General features: G+C 34.7%; 1 protein-coding gene and 2 long non-coding RNA genes across 3 annotated transcripts; 2 read left to right on the top strand and 1 right to left on the bottom strand.

Annotated features, from left to right (window-relative positions):
- Window positions 1-3,878: 3,878 nt before the first annotated feature.
- LOC113710864 (uncharacterized) lies at window positions 3,879-7,796 on the bottom strand. The gene is made up of 3 exons (XR_003453016.2): window positions 7,301-7,796; window positions 4,761-4,816; window positions 3,879-4,092 (listed from the first exon to the last, which is right to left on the bottom strand). It is a non-coding gene; the product is annotated as an uncharacterized lncRNA (long non-coding RNA).
- A 4,167-nt stretch (window positions 7,797-11,963) lies between these two features.
- Window positions 11,964-12,760, top strand: LOC140015356 (uncharacterized). The gene is made up of 2 exons (XR_011821980.1): window positions 11,964-12,243; window positions 12,369-12,760. It is a non-coding gene; the product is annotated as an uncharacterized lncRNA (long non-coding RNA).
- Window positions 12,761-15,399: 2,639 nt separating this feature from the next.
- Window positions 15,400-19,882, top strand: LOC113711868 (protein RDM1). Its single transcript, XM_027235098.2, has 4 exons — window positions 15,400-15,703; window positions 15,876-15,929; window positions 18,473-18,622; window positions 19,267-19,882. Exons 3-4 carry the CDS (start codon window positions 18,481-18,483, stop codon window positions 19,647-19,649), a joined length of 525 nt encoding a protein of 174 aa, XP_027090899.1. The 5' UTR covers window positions 15,400-15,703; window positions 15,876-15,929; window positions 18,473-18,480; the 3' UTR covers window positions 19,650-19,882.
- The last annotated feature ends 496 nt before the right edge of the window (window positions 19,883-20,378 follow it).

Raw genomic sequence — 20,378 nt, forward strand, 5'->3', positions numbered from 1 at the left:
GTCAGAGGCGGGTTTAGTAAGTGAACGTGAGCTTAGAAGGATGGGATAGCATATCTCCAAAAGAGCAAAATAAGGGGCATTTATGCTAGAGAACATGAGAGAAGAGTAATGAGGGCCAGAACTATAACCTGATAAATTAGCCTGTGATATATTGACGGTGTCAGATATAGACCTAAACCTTAGGGTGCTAGGCATTGCCTGCCCTATCAATCAAATCATTAGCGCGTTAAGGTTAAACCTCGGTTAAGATCTCGGTTGATCAGGACCTTGACCAAATGCTGAAGACGTTGATGCATAAGGTGGGGGTCGAGGTGATTGCCGTCACAATGACCAAGATTAGCCCAATGTACAACTCTTTGGTTTCTCGCTCCAAGTTCCTTTGACCTATGTTCCAGTCACAATCTTTTGTATAGATTGCAAATTAGTCGAGTTTTAATCTAATCAAATCGAGTCTCGATTCAATTTTATTAATCTCAAGTTCGACCCCAATTTCAACGAGTTCTTAAAGTAAAATTCGAGTTCGAACTCGACCTTAAATTTGAATTGAATCGAGCTCAATTTCAAGCCTATTTAAGTTTTAAAAAATAATTATTTTGCTTTTTAAAAAAATGACTAAAATGGCAATTTTTTCTTAACAAATAATAAAATATTAGAATTATATATATAATTTCACTATTAAATATATATGTGTGTATGTGTGTGTATATATATATATGTAACTCGAGTTTGAGTCTAGTTTTGGCCGAATCGGCTCACGAGCATTTACGAGTGGCTTGATTCGTTTGTAATCTTATTCGTAGATAGCTCAAAAAGAAAAATTGAGACTCAAAATCCGCTGTAGTTTGTAATTTTCGGTGGCCTAATAGTATTGTAGATGAACCATGGGGGTTTATCGGGTAAACAACCATTTTATTTTGCTGAGGCTAGCGAGCCATGAGTAACGACTGCTGTTCTGACAAGTTTATCAGGCCTCTACTCTGTAAAAAAGCTTCCAACGACTGCTGTTCAGCAAAAGAGAAACAAGCAATTGGGGAATTTTTTTCTGAGGTAAAAACTTGTTAGCCTTTTCCTTTAAATTCTCGGTATTACTTTTGATCATTCAAAGTTGATAATAACTGATTATCTGTGAACATCTATGTATAGTTTGTAATTCAAGATTTCTATAATTTATAGTGCTTAAATTTCATTTTTTTTTCAATCTTTTGCTTAAATTCAAGATTTCTATAACATTTTTGCTTGTATTTTGAGCATTTTAGCGTGCCTTTTTACTTTTTTTTTTCTTCAGCGGGGAAGGGACGGGATTGGGGGATTTGATAGCTTGGATTATAGCTTTGTCATCGCAACAGAAACCTGACAACATCTAAGGGAAAGAATTTTTATTTAATTCAATGGATTATGGGCTAATTTCTTCAACAAAAGCAACATTTTTTGCTACTTCTATCTATGCTACTAAAATTGGGATACCCGTGCGCCTCTGGGAAGTGTAAGGACGGAGCTGCTTTCCCTATTCATAACCATTTTCCACTTTCTTACTCCTCCTGTGCTGTCACTACTATGTTTTCATAGAGGTGAGGATCCTGCTCAAGCATATGGACTAAGATTTTATTTTACACTGAGTACAAGCCATACTCTTGTAACTTCACCTTGATGTTAAGGATGATCCAACAAATTACAATAATGATACTATGAAGATTTGCAATTCGTGTACCTTCTTGTAAACGTTGATATTTCTCGGCCAAAAATAAATGCAAGAAAATTCATGTTGTTTTAATCTTACTTTCTATTCATCTTGAATAGAGGTGTCAATCACAGTTCAATTATGTTGACTCGTCCGAATCCGCCCACCGATAACTCGTCCAAACGCATCCATTAATTTTGAATGGGTCTAAATGAGTACCCAATTAAACCCATTTAATTGGAGGGTAGTGTGTTGATTTGACTCAACTATTTAAAAATAATTATACATATAACTCAACTTTTAGGGAGTGTTAAGCAAATAATTTTGATTTTTTTATCAATTTAATAACAATAAAATACTGTTATTTTCTGTCAAATAACATGCAAAAAAATAAATAGAATTTTAAGCGACTCATAAATGGGTAATTGAGTATCCTCCTACCCGTTTATTAAATAGATATAAATGAATTGATCCAAATTATACTCATTACCCAATCATGTCCCATACAAACTCGTCTAAAATCACTCATTTTGACACTTTTAATCTCGAGAACGATCGAATGGATCTTCTATCAGCACTTGTTGAGAGGTCTCAAAATGACGCTGAATAAAAAGAACAGTGTCTAACTACAAATGAATAAGAAATGTGAGTTTGTGCACTCATTAAAGAAAACAAAAAAACCTTTATATTTTGTGTTTCTGCCTGAATTCAGGAAACAAATAATACATCCAAATGTAATTGTGCATCAGTTGCATATATCAGAATGGTAATAGCATCTGCAGTAACTATTCCGGCCTTCTTTGTAACATAAAGAATCAAGAAAGCTGTCTCCATAGAAGTTTATACATAAAGTTCGACACTGAGCTTGGCCAATACTGCCACCAATAGTTGCGCAGTCATCATTAAACCGAATTACGCATTTTTGGTCATCCGCAGAAGCAAAAGGAATTGATCTCTCAACTGCATTTAAAAAAAAAAAAAAAAAAGATATCTTTTGGATTTAACGTAAACAAAAATAAATCACTAAAGGAAAGGAAAACAAAAAAGAGAAATTCATCACTTCTTTTGCAGGTAAAGATAATCAAAAGAGTTATTAAGATTAAAAAAAAAAAGAAAGAAGTACCTGGGGCAAGAAACATAAAGGCGACAGCAAACAAAACGGTGACAGTAAACAGTTTTGCCATTTTCAAATCTGAATAGAACTGGATTTTTTTTTTTTTTTTGTCTATTAGCTCTCATATTTATATTCAGCAACCTATAATCTTAAAAAGTCATGTTATGAATGAAGATTTTTCATGTTTATGAAATTAGCTGTTGTATACAAGGAAAAGATATAATCTTCGTGTTTCTTGCTTCGGTGTTTTTATGAATATTTATGAAAATTGAGCAAAATGCCGATTCTAATGAATGCTTTAAAATTTTCAACCCATTTGGTCCATCAGAATTCATTAATGTCGTTAATATATATAGAAAGAAATCCAAAATCCGCCTCCAAAATATTTCCATTCCCCAGTTATTCACGCTCCAGTATATGGAAAGAAATCCAAAATAAATCTTGTTATTTCAAAAATATAACATCTGAAATATATTTTAACGAGTGCCCGTTAGACAAATTGAATTTAAAAAAAAAACCCTGTATAAGAGGAAATACTTCCCAAATATAGTAATATTTGTGCATATCCTCGGTAGAGATAGCAGCAGATTGGGTATCCTTAAAAATCTTTCTTACCAAACTCTAACTGCGTATCTAATTTTTTTTTTTTTTTTTTTGACCACAAAGGGCTTCATTGTATCTGGAGGGATTCGAAAACTGGGTTACTCCCAAGTCCCAACAGTAAATTGAGGCTCGTCTTTGCTAATATAGCGTCGCAAGTATTTTCCTTTTTCCTAGAATCAGACAAACGGTATTGCCCAATGCTACTTAAAAAATCACGAATTTTTCAAACATTATTAAAATGAGAGCATTATTCATAAGTGTGGCGACCCCACTTCCCCCTAAGGCGAACCAGAGGGTTGGCGGGCCGTCTGCCCAGCTCTCGCCAGGACTCACGCAAGCAATCCAACCTAAAATCTTCCGACGATTAACTTAAGCTATTACAATAAAGATCCTTCCGAAAATAAATCGATTTCTACCACCACATTAACTTCAGAGATAACAGTATATAACTTAGCCAATCGACAGTTCTTAAATACTTCCAGCGACGCTCGTAAAAGATAAGGATTTACTATACTAACACAAACATACAAATTGAGTATTAGAATTAGAGATTACACTTTTCCACCTTCAAGTGGCAACCCAAAACGAAAAGTACAATGCTTAGCTTAGAATCCGTTACAAACCGAAAATTACTTTCAAATTGTTCAAGTACAACCCTAAGAAATATAAGCTGCTCAAGTACTTTCAACTTCACATCCTGTAAGGAAACAAATAAACATGGGGTGAGCTAAAGCTCAGTGGTGCCCCAAAACATGCAGTCACGTAAATCAATCAACGAGCAATAACTTAAACAAGCTGAACAGTTAGGAAAGCGTATAACAGCACAAGGTAGGATACAGGGGCTCTCAGGAGCCATTTTCCTCGCTTGATTACCATTGATCGCAGTTGACCCTCCGTCAACTCTCACTACCTAAAATCCATGTAGAGCATCTCATTTTGATACCTAACCCGTCACCATTCATACCCCGGTCCCGGGCCCGCTCACCGACTAAGGACGTGGTATACTCGAGATATACCCGTCATGGTAGTTGGATACAGAAGTCGAGGGATTCACCCAACGACGCAACTACATTTAGTTTTCCGGTAGTTGGATACAGAAGTCGAGGGATTCACTCAACGACGCAACTACATTTAGTTTTCCGGTAGTTGGATACAGAAGCCGAGGGATTCACCCAACGACGCAACTACATTTAGATTTATGGATTCAGGAGAAAAATGTTTTGCACAAGTCACCACTCGAACGGCTAGTGCGATAAAGTACACACAGCTCACTTCGATGGGTCAGAAACCAACTTTCAACTTATCACATATCAAGTCAAGAAGGTACTTTAAGCAGGTAAGCATAGAACAGGCAGAGACACTCACCAAGAGTGAAGTTCAGATGTCAAATTGGAAATCGAATTCCGCGTCCTCGCAATATCCTAGAATACAAAATTTTGAAACTATAAGTTTCTATTCAGTTTTTAAGCTTATACACATCGAGGTATATCTGATATACTACTAGTTTACTTCCCTTAGAAAAATTAAGACTCCACTTAGGTTGAAACTTGACAAAAGTAGAAGAAATGTTTCTTATAGTTTTCCTTAAGATACTTTTCCTTATAAAAGGGTAACTAGTATCATTTTCTTAAAATAAGTCGACAAATCTCTTAATATCCACGTTAGGAAGTTACTTTGAACATTTCTTTAAAGCTATGTTTTTTGCAAAAATTATTACTAAAACTATTTTACCTAAAAATAAGGTTTCTTGCCGAGCAAGTTCCTATGCTTTTAACTAAAATTATTAAAACTTGTATTTTGGCACTTTTCCTATAGTTAACTAGCCAAGGACAACTCTTAGAGAAAAGAAAAGGAGTAAAACAAGGCTGGAGTTTTAGAAACTAGGAAAATCATTCTCCAAAGGTAATAAGGCTAGTTTGAGCTAAAGGAAATTATCGGTTTGGAAAGTTTTAGGCGAAACACTAAATATTGAGTTTATAGTCTAATACTAGCTGGAAAATATTTTTTTGATTAATTTGATCACAGTTGTTCGAGTTCGCATGGTCGATACAATTTCTACAACTCCGATCCCGTTTCGAAATCATATTATGGATCAAAATATGGCAAAAATCACATAGCAAATTACTAGGGCTTCTTCAATCATTAGCCCTAGATTTCAACAAATGCATTTCTGATAAAAATAAAATGAACGACCAAGGCTTCATCAATCATTAGCACTTGGTTTCAGCAAGCCCATCATAAGCAAATAAAAATAAAAGTAAGGCCTCCAAGACATTCCAGCAATTAACTTTCATCATCCAGTAGTACTTCTAAATTCATTCAAATGGCCAAGGGCTTCATCAATCATTAGCCCTTGACAACATCAATTACTTCCAACCACAATTTAATCAAGAATTTAAACCACAAGTAGGCTAAAATCTCAATCCAAAACCCAATTTCTATTTCACAAAGAAACAGGACATTCATGCAAAACAGTCCACTTTAAAAATTCACAGACAGTAGTACACATGGAGGAAAAATACGAAATTTCTACAGGACAAAGGCCTATGATTCTAGTTTCAAACGCCACTGACGGCGCCTTAAACGGATTTTCCTACACCAAGATATCAACATTTTATTGAGACTGGTCATGGAATATCCGAAAATCTGGAATTTCAATTTTTCACTTGTGAAAATTCCTTTTTCCCCTTTAACACCAAAATGTTTTTATTCAAACCATCTATACACCTCATATAGAACTTCAATACAACATTTTCCAAGCATTTCCTTCCATCATGATTCAAGGAACAATTCAAAAGTCAAGTTAAGGTTCCAACTCACCCTTTGACGATCACATAAGAAATTTCCAGCATGTAACCCAACATTTCTGGTTCCAACTTCAAGTTAGCAAATATTTATTGCTAAACAACTTATACCACTTAAACCTACAACTTCCCTGTATTACTAAACCATTTTAATCCAAGGAAAATCCAAAAATAGGTTAAAATTCCAAAAGAAAACAAATTTGAAATTTCTGTTCACACCTCACGGCTATCCAGAAACTTTCCAGCAACTATGTGTTCAAAAATCCAACTTTTCCTTGGTTAAAATCTGGTTTTAAACACCCAAATTAATCATGCAAAAACTCGTCTAGCTATTTAATAATTCCAGTTCAAAATTTAACTCAACCAACAGCTGCAACATCCAAAAAAAATTTCCAGAATTTCTGTACAACTAGCTTCGGACGAACCTGCCTGCACAGATTGCATTTTTATTTTATTTTTCTAGTTTAAGCTAACTAATTAGCGGCATGCAGGGCCTAAATAATTTGTTATTAACCATCTAATCATGTTTATAAGCTTAAACAACAACATCAAACCAAATCAAGCTGAAAAATTGAAGCTAAGCTCTCGGCCAAAACAGAAATTCTTCCAGCATTTGCTTAGTCACAAACCAATTTTTTTTCTACGGCTAACTCTTGTGTTTTGAACTTAAAGCTCACATGCACAACTGCTGAATTAATACACTATCATTTCCAGACCAGAAATCAGTTTGTCAACAACAAAATTGAACCCAAAAATCACGAATTAAAGCTGCAAAAATTCAAGCTAAAGTTCACGGCAGCTCCTATGCTAGCACATATCAGAAATTCTTTTCTTAAACCTCTCATCCGTATGCACAATTCAACATGTAGGATCTAAATCTTCAAGTCTTCACTCAGCTAAAGGCACTTAAGTGTTTAGATGCCACAGAAAAACACAAATGGAGCTGCAATAATCAAGGCAGGCTCTCGGCTAAAGCATTTCATCTCAAAACAAAATTTTCCACAGCTTTGGTTTCATCATCTGATTACTCAAATTAACACATGCAAGGTCACGGCTGGCATAACTACCTCTGATCATCCATTTTTAGTCCAGAAAATTTACCTCAAAGCAAGCTAAGATCACACACGAAAATCTGAAAAATTTCTGCTCCCTCTCTCTCTCTCTCCCGGCTTCACGTGCAGGTCGAGTTCCAGTTTGGGTTGTCTTGGCTGAGCAGATGGTGGAGCTGGGGTGGTTGTTGCGGCTGGAAAACTGGGTGCAGCCGATGGAAGTGGAAGCTGGATGAAGGATTCGCTCACGGCTTCTCTTATGTCCCTCGACCTTACGGACAGCAGCAGGAAAGAAAAATTGTAGCAGCTCTTGGATGGCTGGTGCGAAGTGAAGAGAAAGAATGAAGGTGGAGTCGCGGTTTGTGGAGAGGAGTGGTTTACGGTTGAGTGTGAAGTTGGTAGTGAATTTTGATTGGTTGAATGGTGCGGTGCTGAAGCTTCTGTCCGAGGAGTTGCTTGTGCAGAGAAGGAATTAACACTTTGCGGTTTGTGTCAGTGAAACCGAAAGAATGGTATTGTGTCTTGTGGTTGAGGAATGAAATGTGAAATACAGTGATTGATAGGGTGGTTTTATGGTGCCGCTGTTTATAAGAATGGTTTGCGTGTAAGAGTGGTTTGCGTACAGATTTGGTAATAGCTGCGTGATTTGATTTGCAGTCAGACGTCTTGTTTGGTTTGCATGGAAGGTAAGGTAAGGTTATTTTAGTCTTTTCACTTCGCTCCTTAATCTCAACTTAATTCCTCAATTCCGACTTAATTCTAGAAATTATCCCCAAGTGCGATTTGAACGCCTAATTATACCCTACTATACCTAACCCATTTTTATCGAATAACTATCGATTAATCTTAAATGTTAAGGTTCCCAGTAATTCTTATATTATTTAGCGATTAAATTAGTTATTGGAATTTCTAATTATTATTTCTCAAGAATTAGCGTTAGTCTAACTCGAAATTTATCGGTTTAGTAATATAAAGTCAAATGAAATAATAATTTAATCCAAGGGTGTCAATTTGCACATAAAAATTATTTTTACGCACTTATTTTGAAAACAAAGAAAGATAAGGATATATTTATCGAATTTTCACGCCTTAAGTATGTTTAGTATATTAGAATCATATTTATCTAAAATTCATTGGTTTTCATCTTAACGCGGAAATTCTTATTAACATTTAACATTATTACCTAATTATTTTAAACTATTAAAATCAAGTTTGACCTTAATATAAAAATTTGACATTCTCAATATTCGTTTATCCATTTATATCAACATTTATTAACTTAATCATTATTAATTCTTAAGATTAGCTATCGGAATTCCAAGAGGACTAATTGTTAAATCAATGAAATAATTTACCTTTGAAATATGAATTTAATGAAACAAAACTAGAAATTTAATAGTTTAGCCCAATTCTTTTATTTTGCACATAAAATTTATTGGTTTTGGTCTTAACGTGAAAATTCTTATTAGTATTTAACGTTATTCACTAATTAGGATTAATTATCGGAATTCAAGAAATTTTATATAATTAATCTACTCAAGTAGCATTACTTTTTAACATAAAGAAAACTAAGTATTTTAGCGTTTTATTTTAAGGCGATAAATTATTCTAACTCCAGTTGTATTAATTTAGTCTAGCAAAGTCAAGAAAATTCATAACTTGTGAAAAATTATATTATTTCTCACATAAAATTGTTTTTACGGAATTATTTGCAGACAAGGAACATTAATGCTAAAATTTATTAAAGGGTTAAAGGAAATGCAAATGAAATACAAAATGATATTTATGTATATACTTTTCAGGGTTCTCACAATAAGCTTGCTCTAACGTCAAATTCCCCGTAATGTTGGTATTTAGCTTTTGCACTTTTGTCTATGGATGTGAATGAGTTTAATCAAGTTGAACACTATAGTGTTTAAGTTTGTTTAATTATTTGAACGAGATTAAAATTTTGTTCAAATTTGGGTTATTTATATGCCGAACTCAGATCGAACAAATTTTTATCGAATCGAATTCGAGTCGAGTTTGAGTAACTTGAAATTTTTATATAGCCAATTTTATATTAATCGAATCAAATTCGAGTTAAGTTTGAAAATTTATTGAACATAAAACGCTGTTCAAACTTGATTTGATTAGTTGGCGAACCAATTTCATACAAGTTCTTATCAAATCGAGTTTTATTCAAGCATTGAATAGTTTGATTTATTTTTCAACCTTATTTTTGTCAAGTTAAATATTTATTTATTGATCTAAACTGGCATACACTGTTAAAACTTGATTTGATTAGTTAGCGAACTAATTTCATACAAGTTCTTATCAAGCTGAGTTTTATTCAAGCATTGAATAGTTTGATTTATTTTTCAAGTTATTTGTATTTATTTATTGATTTAAATTGGCATACCCCGAGACTGTCAAGACACATAGGTATTAACAATTAAGCGGGCCCTTTCTAAATAGAATCAAATTTCCTCGTTTCAAGCCCAACAATTGATTTACGTAGATTGCCAATACACCAAATAGTCCCAACGTCAAAATTGCCCATTCATTTATGGGTTAATTTCAGAAACCTCCCCAAAAGTTCATCCTAATATTATTTAGCACCCTCAAATTTTTAAAAATCTTACTTACTTCCCCTATTAGCATAATGTGACTGGATGTCTCAATTAGAGTCATTGAAATGACAATATTACCCCCAACATTTTTAAGTAGCAAAAGGTTGGGTAACAAAAAAAATCCTACAAGCTAAAATATCTTAAACAAATAACAAGAATGCTATCTAAAATATTTTTCTCCCTCTTTGTCACAAAAATTTTTGCTTTTAATGTCCGTATTTACTATGACCGATCTCTGGTTAATAACTTAGAATATCGATGAAAAAAAGAAAAGTCGGACATGTATGGATCTGAAAATGGGTACGTATAAAACTATGGTTGCCAGGCTGTGTCAGCCCGGTTTGCTGCGGGGCTGATATAGACTGGCAACTAGCTAATATTTTTTTTAAAAAAATTATGTTTTGTGCTACGGGGCTGACAAGACCCGACAGCGTTTAAAAAAAAAAATTTACTGCTGCCAGATAGAAGTAAGTATATCCATCTGCTTTGTCCACAAAGGCTTCATAGTTCTTCGGGATTCCTGAAGACAGAGCATATGTCCACTTTGAGCAATAACTACCAAGAGCCTATGAAGCATATAGTCAAACGTTTGACTTCATATTTTTTGGTCCCTTATGTTTTAAATAATTATATTTTAAATGAAATAAAATGTGAATAGATTAAATGCATAAAAAATGTGTTCTAAATCTCATTAAAATCCTTAAAAGTAATCCACATTGTCAAAACATATTAGCCTAAAGAGCATCTTTTCGTTAAATTAATTACTAACAAATGATAACACATAAATCATATATAAAAGAAAATTTAGTGGAAAAAAGAAAATTTTAATTTGAGTATATAGTAACTTTAGTTGTAAATAGTATAACACAAATCGTTATATGACTTGTGGATATGAGTTTCAATCGGTTATAATCAGGCATTATAATTATAATAACAAATAAAGGTGATTACCAATATAAAGGACTCACATGAATTTTTAAAAAATTTCTTGCCATTTCTTCTTGTCTTTCCTTCATATTAAATCAAATATTTCAATAATACAATTTAATGTATTTATATTTATGTTCATCTTAAATTGATAATTTTATTGAATAATTTAAATAATTATAAAATCTTTATTTCAATTGAAACTTAATTGACAACTAGTTGAAATGCCAAAAAAACCAAAAGAAAATATTATTCAATCAACTCAATGACATATTATATTTGATTATATAAACAGTTAATTATATTTGAGTTGATTGAATAATCAAACAACTATATGTCATTGAGTTGATTGAATAATATTTTCTTTTTCTTTTTTTGGCATTTCAACTAGTTGTCAATTAAGTTTCAATTGAAATAAAGATTTTATAATTATTTAAATTATTCAATAAAATTATCAATTTAAGATGAACATAAATATAAATACATTAAATTGTATTATTGAAATATTTGATTTAATATGAAGGAAAGACAAGAAGAAATGGCAAGAAATTTTTTAAAAATTCATGTGAGTCCTTTATATTGGTAATCACCTTTATTTGTTATTATAATTATAATGCCTGATTATAACCGATTGAAACTCATATCCACAAGTCATATAACGATTTGTGTTATACTATTTACAACTAAAGTTACTATATACTCAAATTAAAATTTTTTTTTCCACTAAATTTTCTTTTATATATGATTTATGTGTTATCATTTGTTAGTAATTAATTTAACGAAAAGATGCTCTTTAGGCTAATATGTTTTGACAATGTGGATTACTTTTAAGGATTTTAATGAGATTTAGAACACATTTTTTATGCATTTAATCTAATTCACATTTTACTTCATTTGAAATATAATTATTTAAAACATAAGGGACCAAAAAAATATGAAGTCAAACTTTTGACTATATGCTTCATAGGCTCTTGGTAGTTATCTACCTATAAAGTAAAAGCATGAATGGGGCTGTTAAGATGGATGGCTATTGTGCTGATATGGCTGTGTTTTATTGGCTGGAGGGTAGTCGTCATTCACGTGGGAGTCGCGTGCTTTCGCCAGGAGAAGAAGTGGGATTTTTGTTGTTGTCCGAGAATAAGGACCTTTGGTTTTGATTAAATTTGTTTCCAACAAGTACCATTTCTCTGGTCAGCAAATGGCCAGCTGAGTAAGGTTATGACGGTTGGTGATGATTTGATTGATGAAAAGTGTTGGGTGATGGGCTCAATGCGGGTTGGCATTATTTTACGATATTGCCCTTCTTTAACAAATAGGGTGTGCCAAAACATTGGCCTTTTTGCCGGTCCTTCCTCAATCTATAGCTTTTCTTTGTACGTGTGGGTCCAGATTCTTTTTCTTCTCAGAAGGTGCTGGGATTTGATAGTGGATGAGGGGCTCAAGGCAAATGGGACTGGTAATCTCCTTCTTTCTTGGTTTCTCCTTTCATTTTTCTCTTTTTCCTTCATCTCCCTTTTTCCTCTTTCCTCGCTCGGGTGATAATGGTTAATTTCTTCTGTTTTTCTGCCTTTTTATCAACAGGAAGTTGTCAACTTAAGCAATTAGAAGTGACAAGCGTGGAATGTAGTGGAGCAAAGCAAGGCGTGGTTCTTCCTATTTCTGGATCAAGTTTACCTGATTTGAACACTTCAGCTCAAGTTTACCCGATTTGAACACTTCCGCTCAAGTATCTTTATTCTTTCAGCAGCCTTTTACAGATCTACAGCAAGTGCAATTACAGGCGCAAATTTTTGTTTATGGGTCCTTGATGTGAGTCCTATACTGAAATCGAAGATACAAACACAATATGGCATGTGAAGAAAGTAAATAGATTATGGTCATTAGGCATAGTTATGTTTGTCCGCATATAAGACCTGAGTCTGGTTTCTTTTCCTGATACCTTTCTCTTGCACTTCCTCAACTTTTATACAAAATTCTTATGTCATGTCTACCTACTGGCATTTGATTTAGCTATATTTTGAAATTATGATGGTGCAGACAAGGAGTAGCACTTGATGAAGCTTGTATGGTTTTGGCATTTGGGATGTGTGGTTCGTATATTCTTCCTTCTATTTTGTTTGTACTTGTATGTATCTGTTAGCATCTGTGGTAACTAGCTTGAAGCTTTTCACTAACAAAAGGAGGGAGGAGCTTTTGGGAGCCTGCTTGGCGGGCATGTTTGGAAAGGCTTTATGGTCCAAAATTGCATCCAGGCAGCTCTGAGACCCCTGTACAATCACGTTCAGGTACTTCACGACTTTTTGAGGTTTTTGAAGGTTTTGTTGTTGCTGAAGCGTGTTCCAATTTGCTCCAATGTAGGTCCTAAAACTTCAGAGCAGGGAAATAAACAGGGTTTGAGCCAAAGCAAGGTTCTTTCAACGCCTGCTGCTAAAGTGAGCAGCAAGAGTTGCCCTTCTCCTGTTGTTAATCCAATGATACCTCTTTCATCACCTCTATGGAACATACCTACTCTCTCTTGTGATGCTCTGGCATGTTAGAGGTCTTGTTCTTGATTATCAGGCACTTTCTCCTCTGCGTGCTTATCAGACACCACCTTTGCGTGACTTTGGTGGAAATGCAACTTCTTGGGCATCGCAGCCCCTTTTCCCTGCTTCATGGGTTTCCTCTGCTCAAAGTTCTGCTGTAGATGTCAGTGCTCGGTTTCCTCCAATACCCCTTACAGAAACAGTAAAATTAACACCCATCAAAGAGTCATCTGTATCAGTTTCTTCCACTGCAAAACTTGCTTTGCCTGATCCCACAGCTCATGATTTGAAAAAAGTCTCAGGTTCACATGACCCGTATTCTACTGATCCAAAATCTAGAAAAAGAAAGAAGACTTCTAGAAAACTTTGCAAGTAGAGTTGGCTTTGTTTATATTTTTTATTTTTTTCTTTGAGTATTAGATTACTGCTTTGAGTGGGTGTTTTATTGTTATTAATGTTGCTATTTTGATTGTGACTTATCTCAAAAAAAGAATTTGATATTGTCATAGGCTTTTGCACTAGAGGACATGTTGGATACGCCACTGTACTAGACCATTGCTCAATGAATAATGGTATGCTGCCTATGATGTTAACAAGATTGTCATACTGACACTTTGTTCTAGAAAAAGATATGTACAGGAGGCTATTAATTTCTAACATACTCTAAGATTTGAGTGATCGAGAATGCAAATATTGGAACCTTGGAAGCTGATTTAGTTCCGATCTTGACATTTAATTTTTTTCTTCTTTTTATATGTTTAGCAAATTAGATTGTGTACTTATGAATGTAATTTATATTTTACAATATGTTTCTTAATTCATGACATTTGATAAGCATTCAGGAAGATCATGTTAATTGTTGTACTAATTACTATTATCCCTTACTTCCAAGTTCTCGAAATAGAAAATACACAATCTTACTCAAACATTGTACAATTTATTTTCACTTACAACTGACATCGTTGCTAAACAATGCTGGGCACAAAGAAATTTTGGGCACTAACTCCACACTATCGCGCGGTGATCTCCTCCTAGTTGGTCAAAGTGGATATATGCTCTATCTGTAGGAATCCCAAAGAACTATGAAGCCTTTGTGGACAAAGCAGATGGATATACTTACTTCTATCCGGCAGCAGTACATTTTTTTTTTAAACGCTGTCGGGCCTTGTCAGCCCGGCAACACAAAACAAAATTAAAAAAAAAAAAAATTAGCTGGCTGCCAGTGTATGTCAGCCCGGCAGCAAACCGGGCAGACACAGCCCGACAGCCATAGTTTTATATGTATCCATTGTCAGATTCATACATGTCCGACTTTTTTTTTTTCATCGATATTCTAAGTAATTAGCCCCGATCTCTTGAAATTTTCACTCTAATTTCTTTCTTTGCTACAAAATTTTTGTCTCTCTTTACCACAAAATCTTTGCTCTTAAAATTTTTGCCTTTTTATAATGTTCAAGTAGTTTTATAAGTTACCCTTGTATGCATTCTCTATCTGCAGGAATCCCAAAGAACTATGAAGCCTTTGTGGACAAAGCAGATGGATATACTTACTTCTATCCGGCAGCAATACATTTTTTTTTTAAATGCTGTCGGGCCTTATCAGCCCGGCAACACAAAACAAAATTAAAAAAAAAAAATTAGCTGGCTGCCGGTCTATGTCAGCCCGGCAGCAAACCGGGCAGACACAGCCCAGCAGCCATAGTTTTATACGTATCCATTGTCAGATTCATACATGTCCAACTTTTCTTTTTTTCATCGATATTCTAAGTAATTAGCCCCGATCTCTTGAAATTTTCACTCTAATTTCTTTCTTTGCTGCAAAATTTTTGTCTCTCTTTACCACAAAATCTTTGCTCTTAAAATTTTTGCCTTTTTATAATGTTCAAGTAGTTTTATAAGTTACCCTTGTATGCATTGTTTTCTAGTTACGAAACGAATAAATTTATCATTTATTGCACTCACATCTTCTCATATTCCAAATTTAATATTCCACCTTATTTGTCTTTTTTTTTCATATTTCAAAATTCATGTATCAAATTGCAAAAGGGTAAAAATGGAAATATAAAATAATCTCTTTACTCCAATGCATTCTTTAATATTACTTTTATACATAAGAGGTGATAATGTTACATAAATTGTCATTTAAGGGGAGCTATGTGATATTTTTGAAATTTTAGAGGAGCTAGGTGATATTAGGATAAACCTCAAGGAAGGTTTCTGAAATTAACCCTTCATTTATTTTTGGTTTCTTCCGCCCAAACCTCAGTTGTCCAGTCACTTAAATTGTTCCTCTTCACCGGCACCGGAATGATCTATCGGAGTAGCCCGCCGGAGTTCTCTGGTTTATGATCCCCTCCGATTCCGACTCTGCCTCCGATGTATATTTCTCAGGTAGCTTATTATTTTATCCTGCATGCAATTTAAATCTGTAAAACTTCGCAAAGATTTGGTGCATGGTCTATTTTTTCTTACTCTCTCTTCCTTTTTACTTCTATGGTTTTTTTCCCTATTTTTGGCATTTGACGTTTGTCCGTGTTTGAAATTTTCTTTTTTGATTTGCCAGCTGCAGTATTTTTTGCAAGGTTGCTGGCTTTGAATTGATCTGGTTATTAATTTGGTAAGTACTTTGGATTGCAACTATTGTGCATAATAACTTCAAAATTCTTCTATGCACTTCAATTTCAATAGTTTGATAGTTAACGTGATAGGTCTTTGTAATTATGACACAAATTAAAATGAAACTGGAAGGTTTGCTGTGGATAATCGGAGATTAGTACTTAATTGGAATCGATAAATAGGTTTTAAAGATGTTTTTCATTACATTTGGGGACAGAAGTAGCAGTTTTCTGAGGACACTTGAGTGACAAATTTTGTCTGAATCTATACATGAGCGTCTTGTTTCTGGGTGTTTTTGTTGATATGCTCAAACTTCTGTGCATTTCGCAACAGTGGAGGGATTCCATTCGTTTAACTACACTTTTGCTTTGCACATTGTTTTAAGTACAATTGAGTGCTAGGAATGTAAGTGTATGAATAATTAATTGAGGACACTAAACTTACAAAAAATTGTTGCGGCCATCACCAATTTGAGATTGTGTGAGAGTTCTTTGTTTTGGGAAGGAATTGCTGAATATATGTTTTAAGTTGTGACACATTTATTGAAGTCGCTTGTGCAAAAGTGGGAATGTGTTGAGCTGTGACAGATCTTTGATACTAGGTTTGAGATTTTGATTTTTCTAAAATTAGCATTATATATCTATGATTATAAGCAATGATTAATGCTCGTGTTTTGAAGTTTGTGAATGGGAGTTTCCTCTGCATTTCTTTGTCCTGGTTTGGTCATGTACAGCTTAGATACATAATCTCTCATATATGAAATGCGAGTCTTTGATGTAACTTTTTTCCATCTTGTAGTTCACATAGTTATGGCACTTTTCAAAATTTGGTCACAACTGAATTGTCACTGTCAAACTCATGGACTGGATTTACACTTTTACGATTAGAGGCAGAACGTTAATATCATGAACTGTTTAGGGAAAAATATGTTGCACTGAGTAGTTGACGTTTATCCGAGATGCTTGGTGGCAATAAGTTAATGCATCAGCTCATGCATTTGGATGCTTTTATTGTTGTTATTATACATTTTTCTAGTAATATTTGGTTATAGAACCAGCACTAACCACCCGTTTGGTTGGAGGGTTTTGCCCTCAATGGGAATGAAAGGGTAATAAAACCCATACATTATGTTTGGAACACCACTATGGGATTGGTCATTACTCACTTTTGGGTCTTTCAATCCCATAGATTGATTATAGAGTTAATTGGGCACCATCAACCTCATCCTCCGCTTAGCCCATTTTAAAGTAAAAAAAAATAAATCAAATACTCCATCGAATTAAACCCAAGAAGGGGAGAAAAAACGTACGCCATCTTCTTCCCTCTCTCTTTGTGTCTTCTTTCTGCCCCTCGCTGGCCATCCTTCCCAAGCTCTTCCACTCTCTCTTTTCTTCCCATGCTTATAGATATGATAATAAGTTGGAGCCGAAAGAGATTGAGATGGCCAATTCATCCACGTAATTGATAGTGGATCTCTTTGGTTTCTTTCACTTTTCAACCCACCATACGAATCAGCTCTGCCCTCTCCAACAATTATTTGACCACAACTTCCCTTCAGATTCCATTCTCACCTTCTTCAGATGGTCCCGAGATGGTTTCCAGGTTTCCCATCCTTTACAATTTTTATGCAAGTTAATAGCTTTACTAGGAAATGATAAAAATAACCCCAAAAAAGTGCGATCTGTATTGATAGTGGATCTCTTTGGCAGTTGATGATTCATGGATCTGCCCATGAAATTTGGATCTTATCAAAGAAATTGTTGTGCTCCTAAGAGATGATTTGGTCAGAAAAAGTTCAAGGAAAAACAATGGCTTTGGATGTTAAGAAATTAGGTTCTTGATTTTTGATGAAATGTTTGGAATCTAACAAAGATTTTGTTAGTGTGGGGATCTGATTTAAGTGCTTTCGCACTTTGTGAGCTTTGATTGAGATTCATATGGCGAAGGGAGTGGGTTGATGGCAACTTTGCATGTCAAATCAGGGTTCTTCTTCCAAATTAACATGGAGAAGACGGGAAGAAGGACAGAAAAAGAAATAAATAATTAAATAAAAGGAATAAAAGGGACATTCCCATGGATAAGCGAGTACCAAACATCAGTGAAGGGATGCAGGAATCTTGAAAAAATCCATTATCATTGTAGGGGTCTTTGATAGTGATTGTCATTGCCATGATCTAGTAGAAACCAAACAGTTTGTAAGATGCTAATATGTACTGTATCTGGTGAAAATGTATCACCACGGCTGGCTTTTACATCGCTTTAGTGCCAATTTGGGATCTACCTTCTTATTAATTTTCTTGCTGAATTGGAATTAGACTTCATCTAAATATTGCCTGTAGTTTGAAAGCCATACTGGCTGCTTTGATTCATTGATGGTTTCTTTAAATTTTGTTGTAGTTTATTTTTAACCAAAGTCTTGATGTATCAACACTGAATTTATTTAGATTTTCTTAGACCTGATTTCAAATTGGCTCCTATTTGTAATATCAGCTTGATGTGAAAGCATGCATAAATTTTATGGCTCGTTTGTGTTATGGTTTGCAGTTACAAATATGGAGAGGCCAAGATCCTCTCCTGAGCAGGTAAACATATTATCTGATGATTCATCTTCTGATGACAATGCTGGACCAGAAAGTAAACGGCTACGAACTTCTGCAGAGATCCCTCAACGAGCTTTACAGACAATACCTGAAGGTATTTAAATAATTAGGTTCCTTTCGCTCACAAAATGCTTGTATTCTAGACAGGAAGAGGCATATCTATGCAGTCTCTCTTCACTTCTCGCTCCCACCCATGCCCCACCCTATGTTCCCTCCACCACCTCAACTTCCCCTTTAAGATGCATGCTAATTTGCTACTTATATTGCCATAGTCTCTTGTTTCACCTTTTCTTTACCACAAATTTGGTGTTCAATTTGATAAGGTTAGAAATCTTGTGGTCCTTCATCTACGGTACATTGGCACCAATATAACATTTAAAGTAACCTTGGGTTTTACATTACATAATATGGAAATATGCAGATGGTTCACTGACCGTGGCTTTCACTGACCTTGTTTAGCTGGCGTCTTGTTTAATTTGTTGTTTATTCACATTTAACTTTATGTTGAAGCTAGAGAGATGTTGTGACTGGAGACCGTTATGATACTAGAGATAGCAGCGGATACCTTTACATGTGGGCTTTTTATGCTTGATATATCATAATTTTGACACTGGATATAGTAGTATTCTGTCACCTTGTGATCTTGTGCATTCTGTGCTGCTTTCATTAGTGAATTCTATCTGTGTAATAAGTTGTTTTTCTGATCAAATAGAACGTAATCATTCCATTCCCAAGCAGATGTGATGCTAGGAAAGGCTCAAACCTACCAAGAATACATGAGACAGATTCCTATCCCCTTGTTACGTGGCTCTGTTGTTCCATTTACTTCTTGGACTGGATTGGGCACATCCCTTAAGCAACTGTATGGGCAACCCCTGCATTACCTCACCAATGTGCATCTGAGACAATTGGACATATTGAGAATTGGAGCAGAAGATGAAGACTGGCCACTGGATACCATAATTCCGCCTCCTAAAGCCGAAGCCAGCATCTGGCTTATTGAAGAAGTTCACCGGCTGTCCTCTTCACATCATCATCTGGCTAAACTTTGGCTTAATGATCCTTTGCATCATATTTTTATTGATCCCATTTTTATAGAACTGCTGAAGCCATCTCGTTGAGCTCCTATGGTGCAACATGTATTGTAGATTGAAAGTTGTACATTCCTGTAGTTTACTGGAGATGAATGCCCATAGACAGTTTGAAATACTCTGTCTATATCTGTAGACCAGTTTTAATTGCTAGAGCGTTGAGGCAAATTAGTCAGTTTGAAATCGGCGAATCTCGTCTCCTTTACCATGTTTTTCTTTTTGCCTACGAAGTGAATTTGAAATACTTTTAGCCTTTGCAACCACATTTCTTTTGCATAGGAAAATTTGAAATCCCTTTTAGAGCATTTCCAGCTGTAGCTGTGGAAAGGAAAAGGAAATTCGTTACCCCTTTTTGTTGCGTTGTCACGTTAAGAATTTGTGTTAGTTTGACGGGTCTTTTTACCCCTTATCCTAATTAATGTACTCTAGATCTCTTGTTTAGGTGAAAGCACAAAATTTCTCCTGTTTATCTTGCTGCCTGATCTGCACAATTTCATTATTGCCAGCAGTCCTAAGGGAAACACATCCATTCTAAAATGTAGTTTTGCTTTCCAATGTTATTTTTGGCTAAAAGATTATACTCATTGTTTAACTTTGAAAAGACCCAAAAACCAAGTAATTGGTTAGCTAAGTACTATTTGCTAAGAATATTTTCGGCTAAATGTAGATTATGCTTGTTTTGTTTGGTTAACCAATATAGTCGACCCTATTCCACCAAGTACTAATTGGTTAGCTAAGTATCAGGATTCGTTACGATTA

This window comes from Coffea arabica, chromosome 10e, assembly GCF_036785885.1.
Source record: "Coffea arabica cultivar ET-39 chromosome 10e, Coffea Arabica ET-39 HiFi, whole genome shotgun sequence".
NCBI classification, from domain to species: domain Eukaryota; kingdom Viridiplantae; phylum Streptophyta; class Magnoliopsida; order Gentianales; family Rubiaceae; genus Coffea; species Coffea arabica.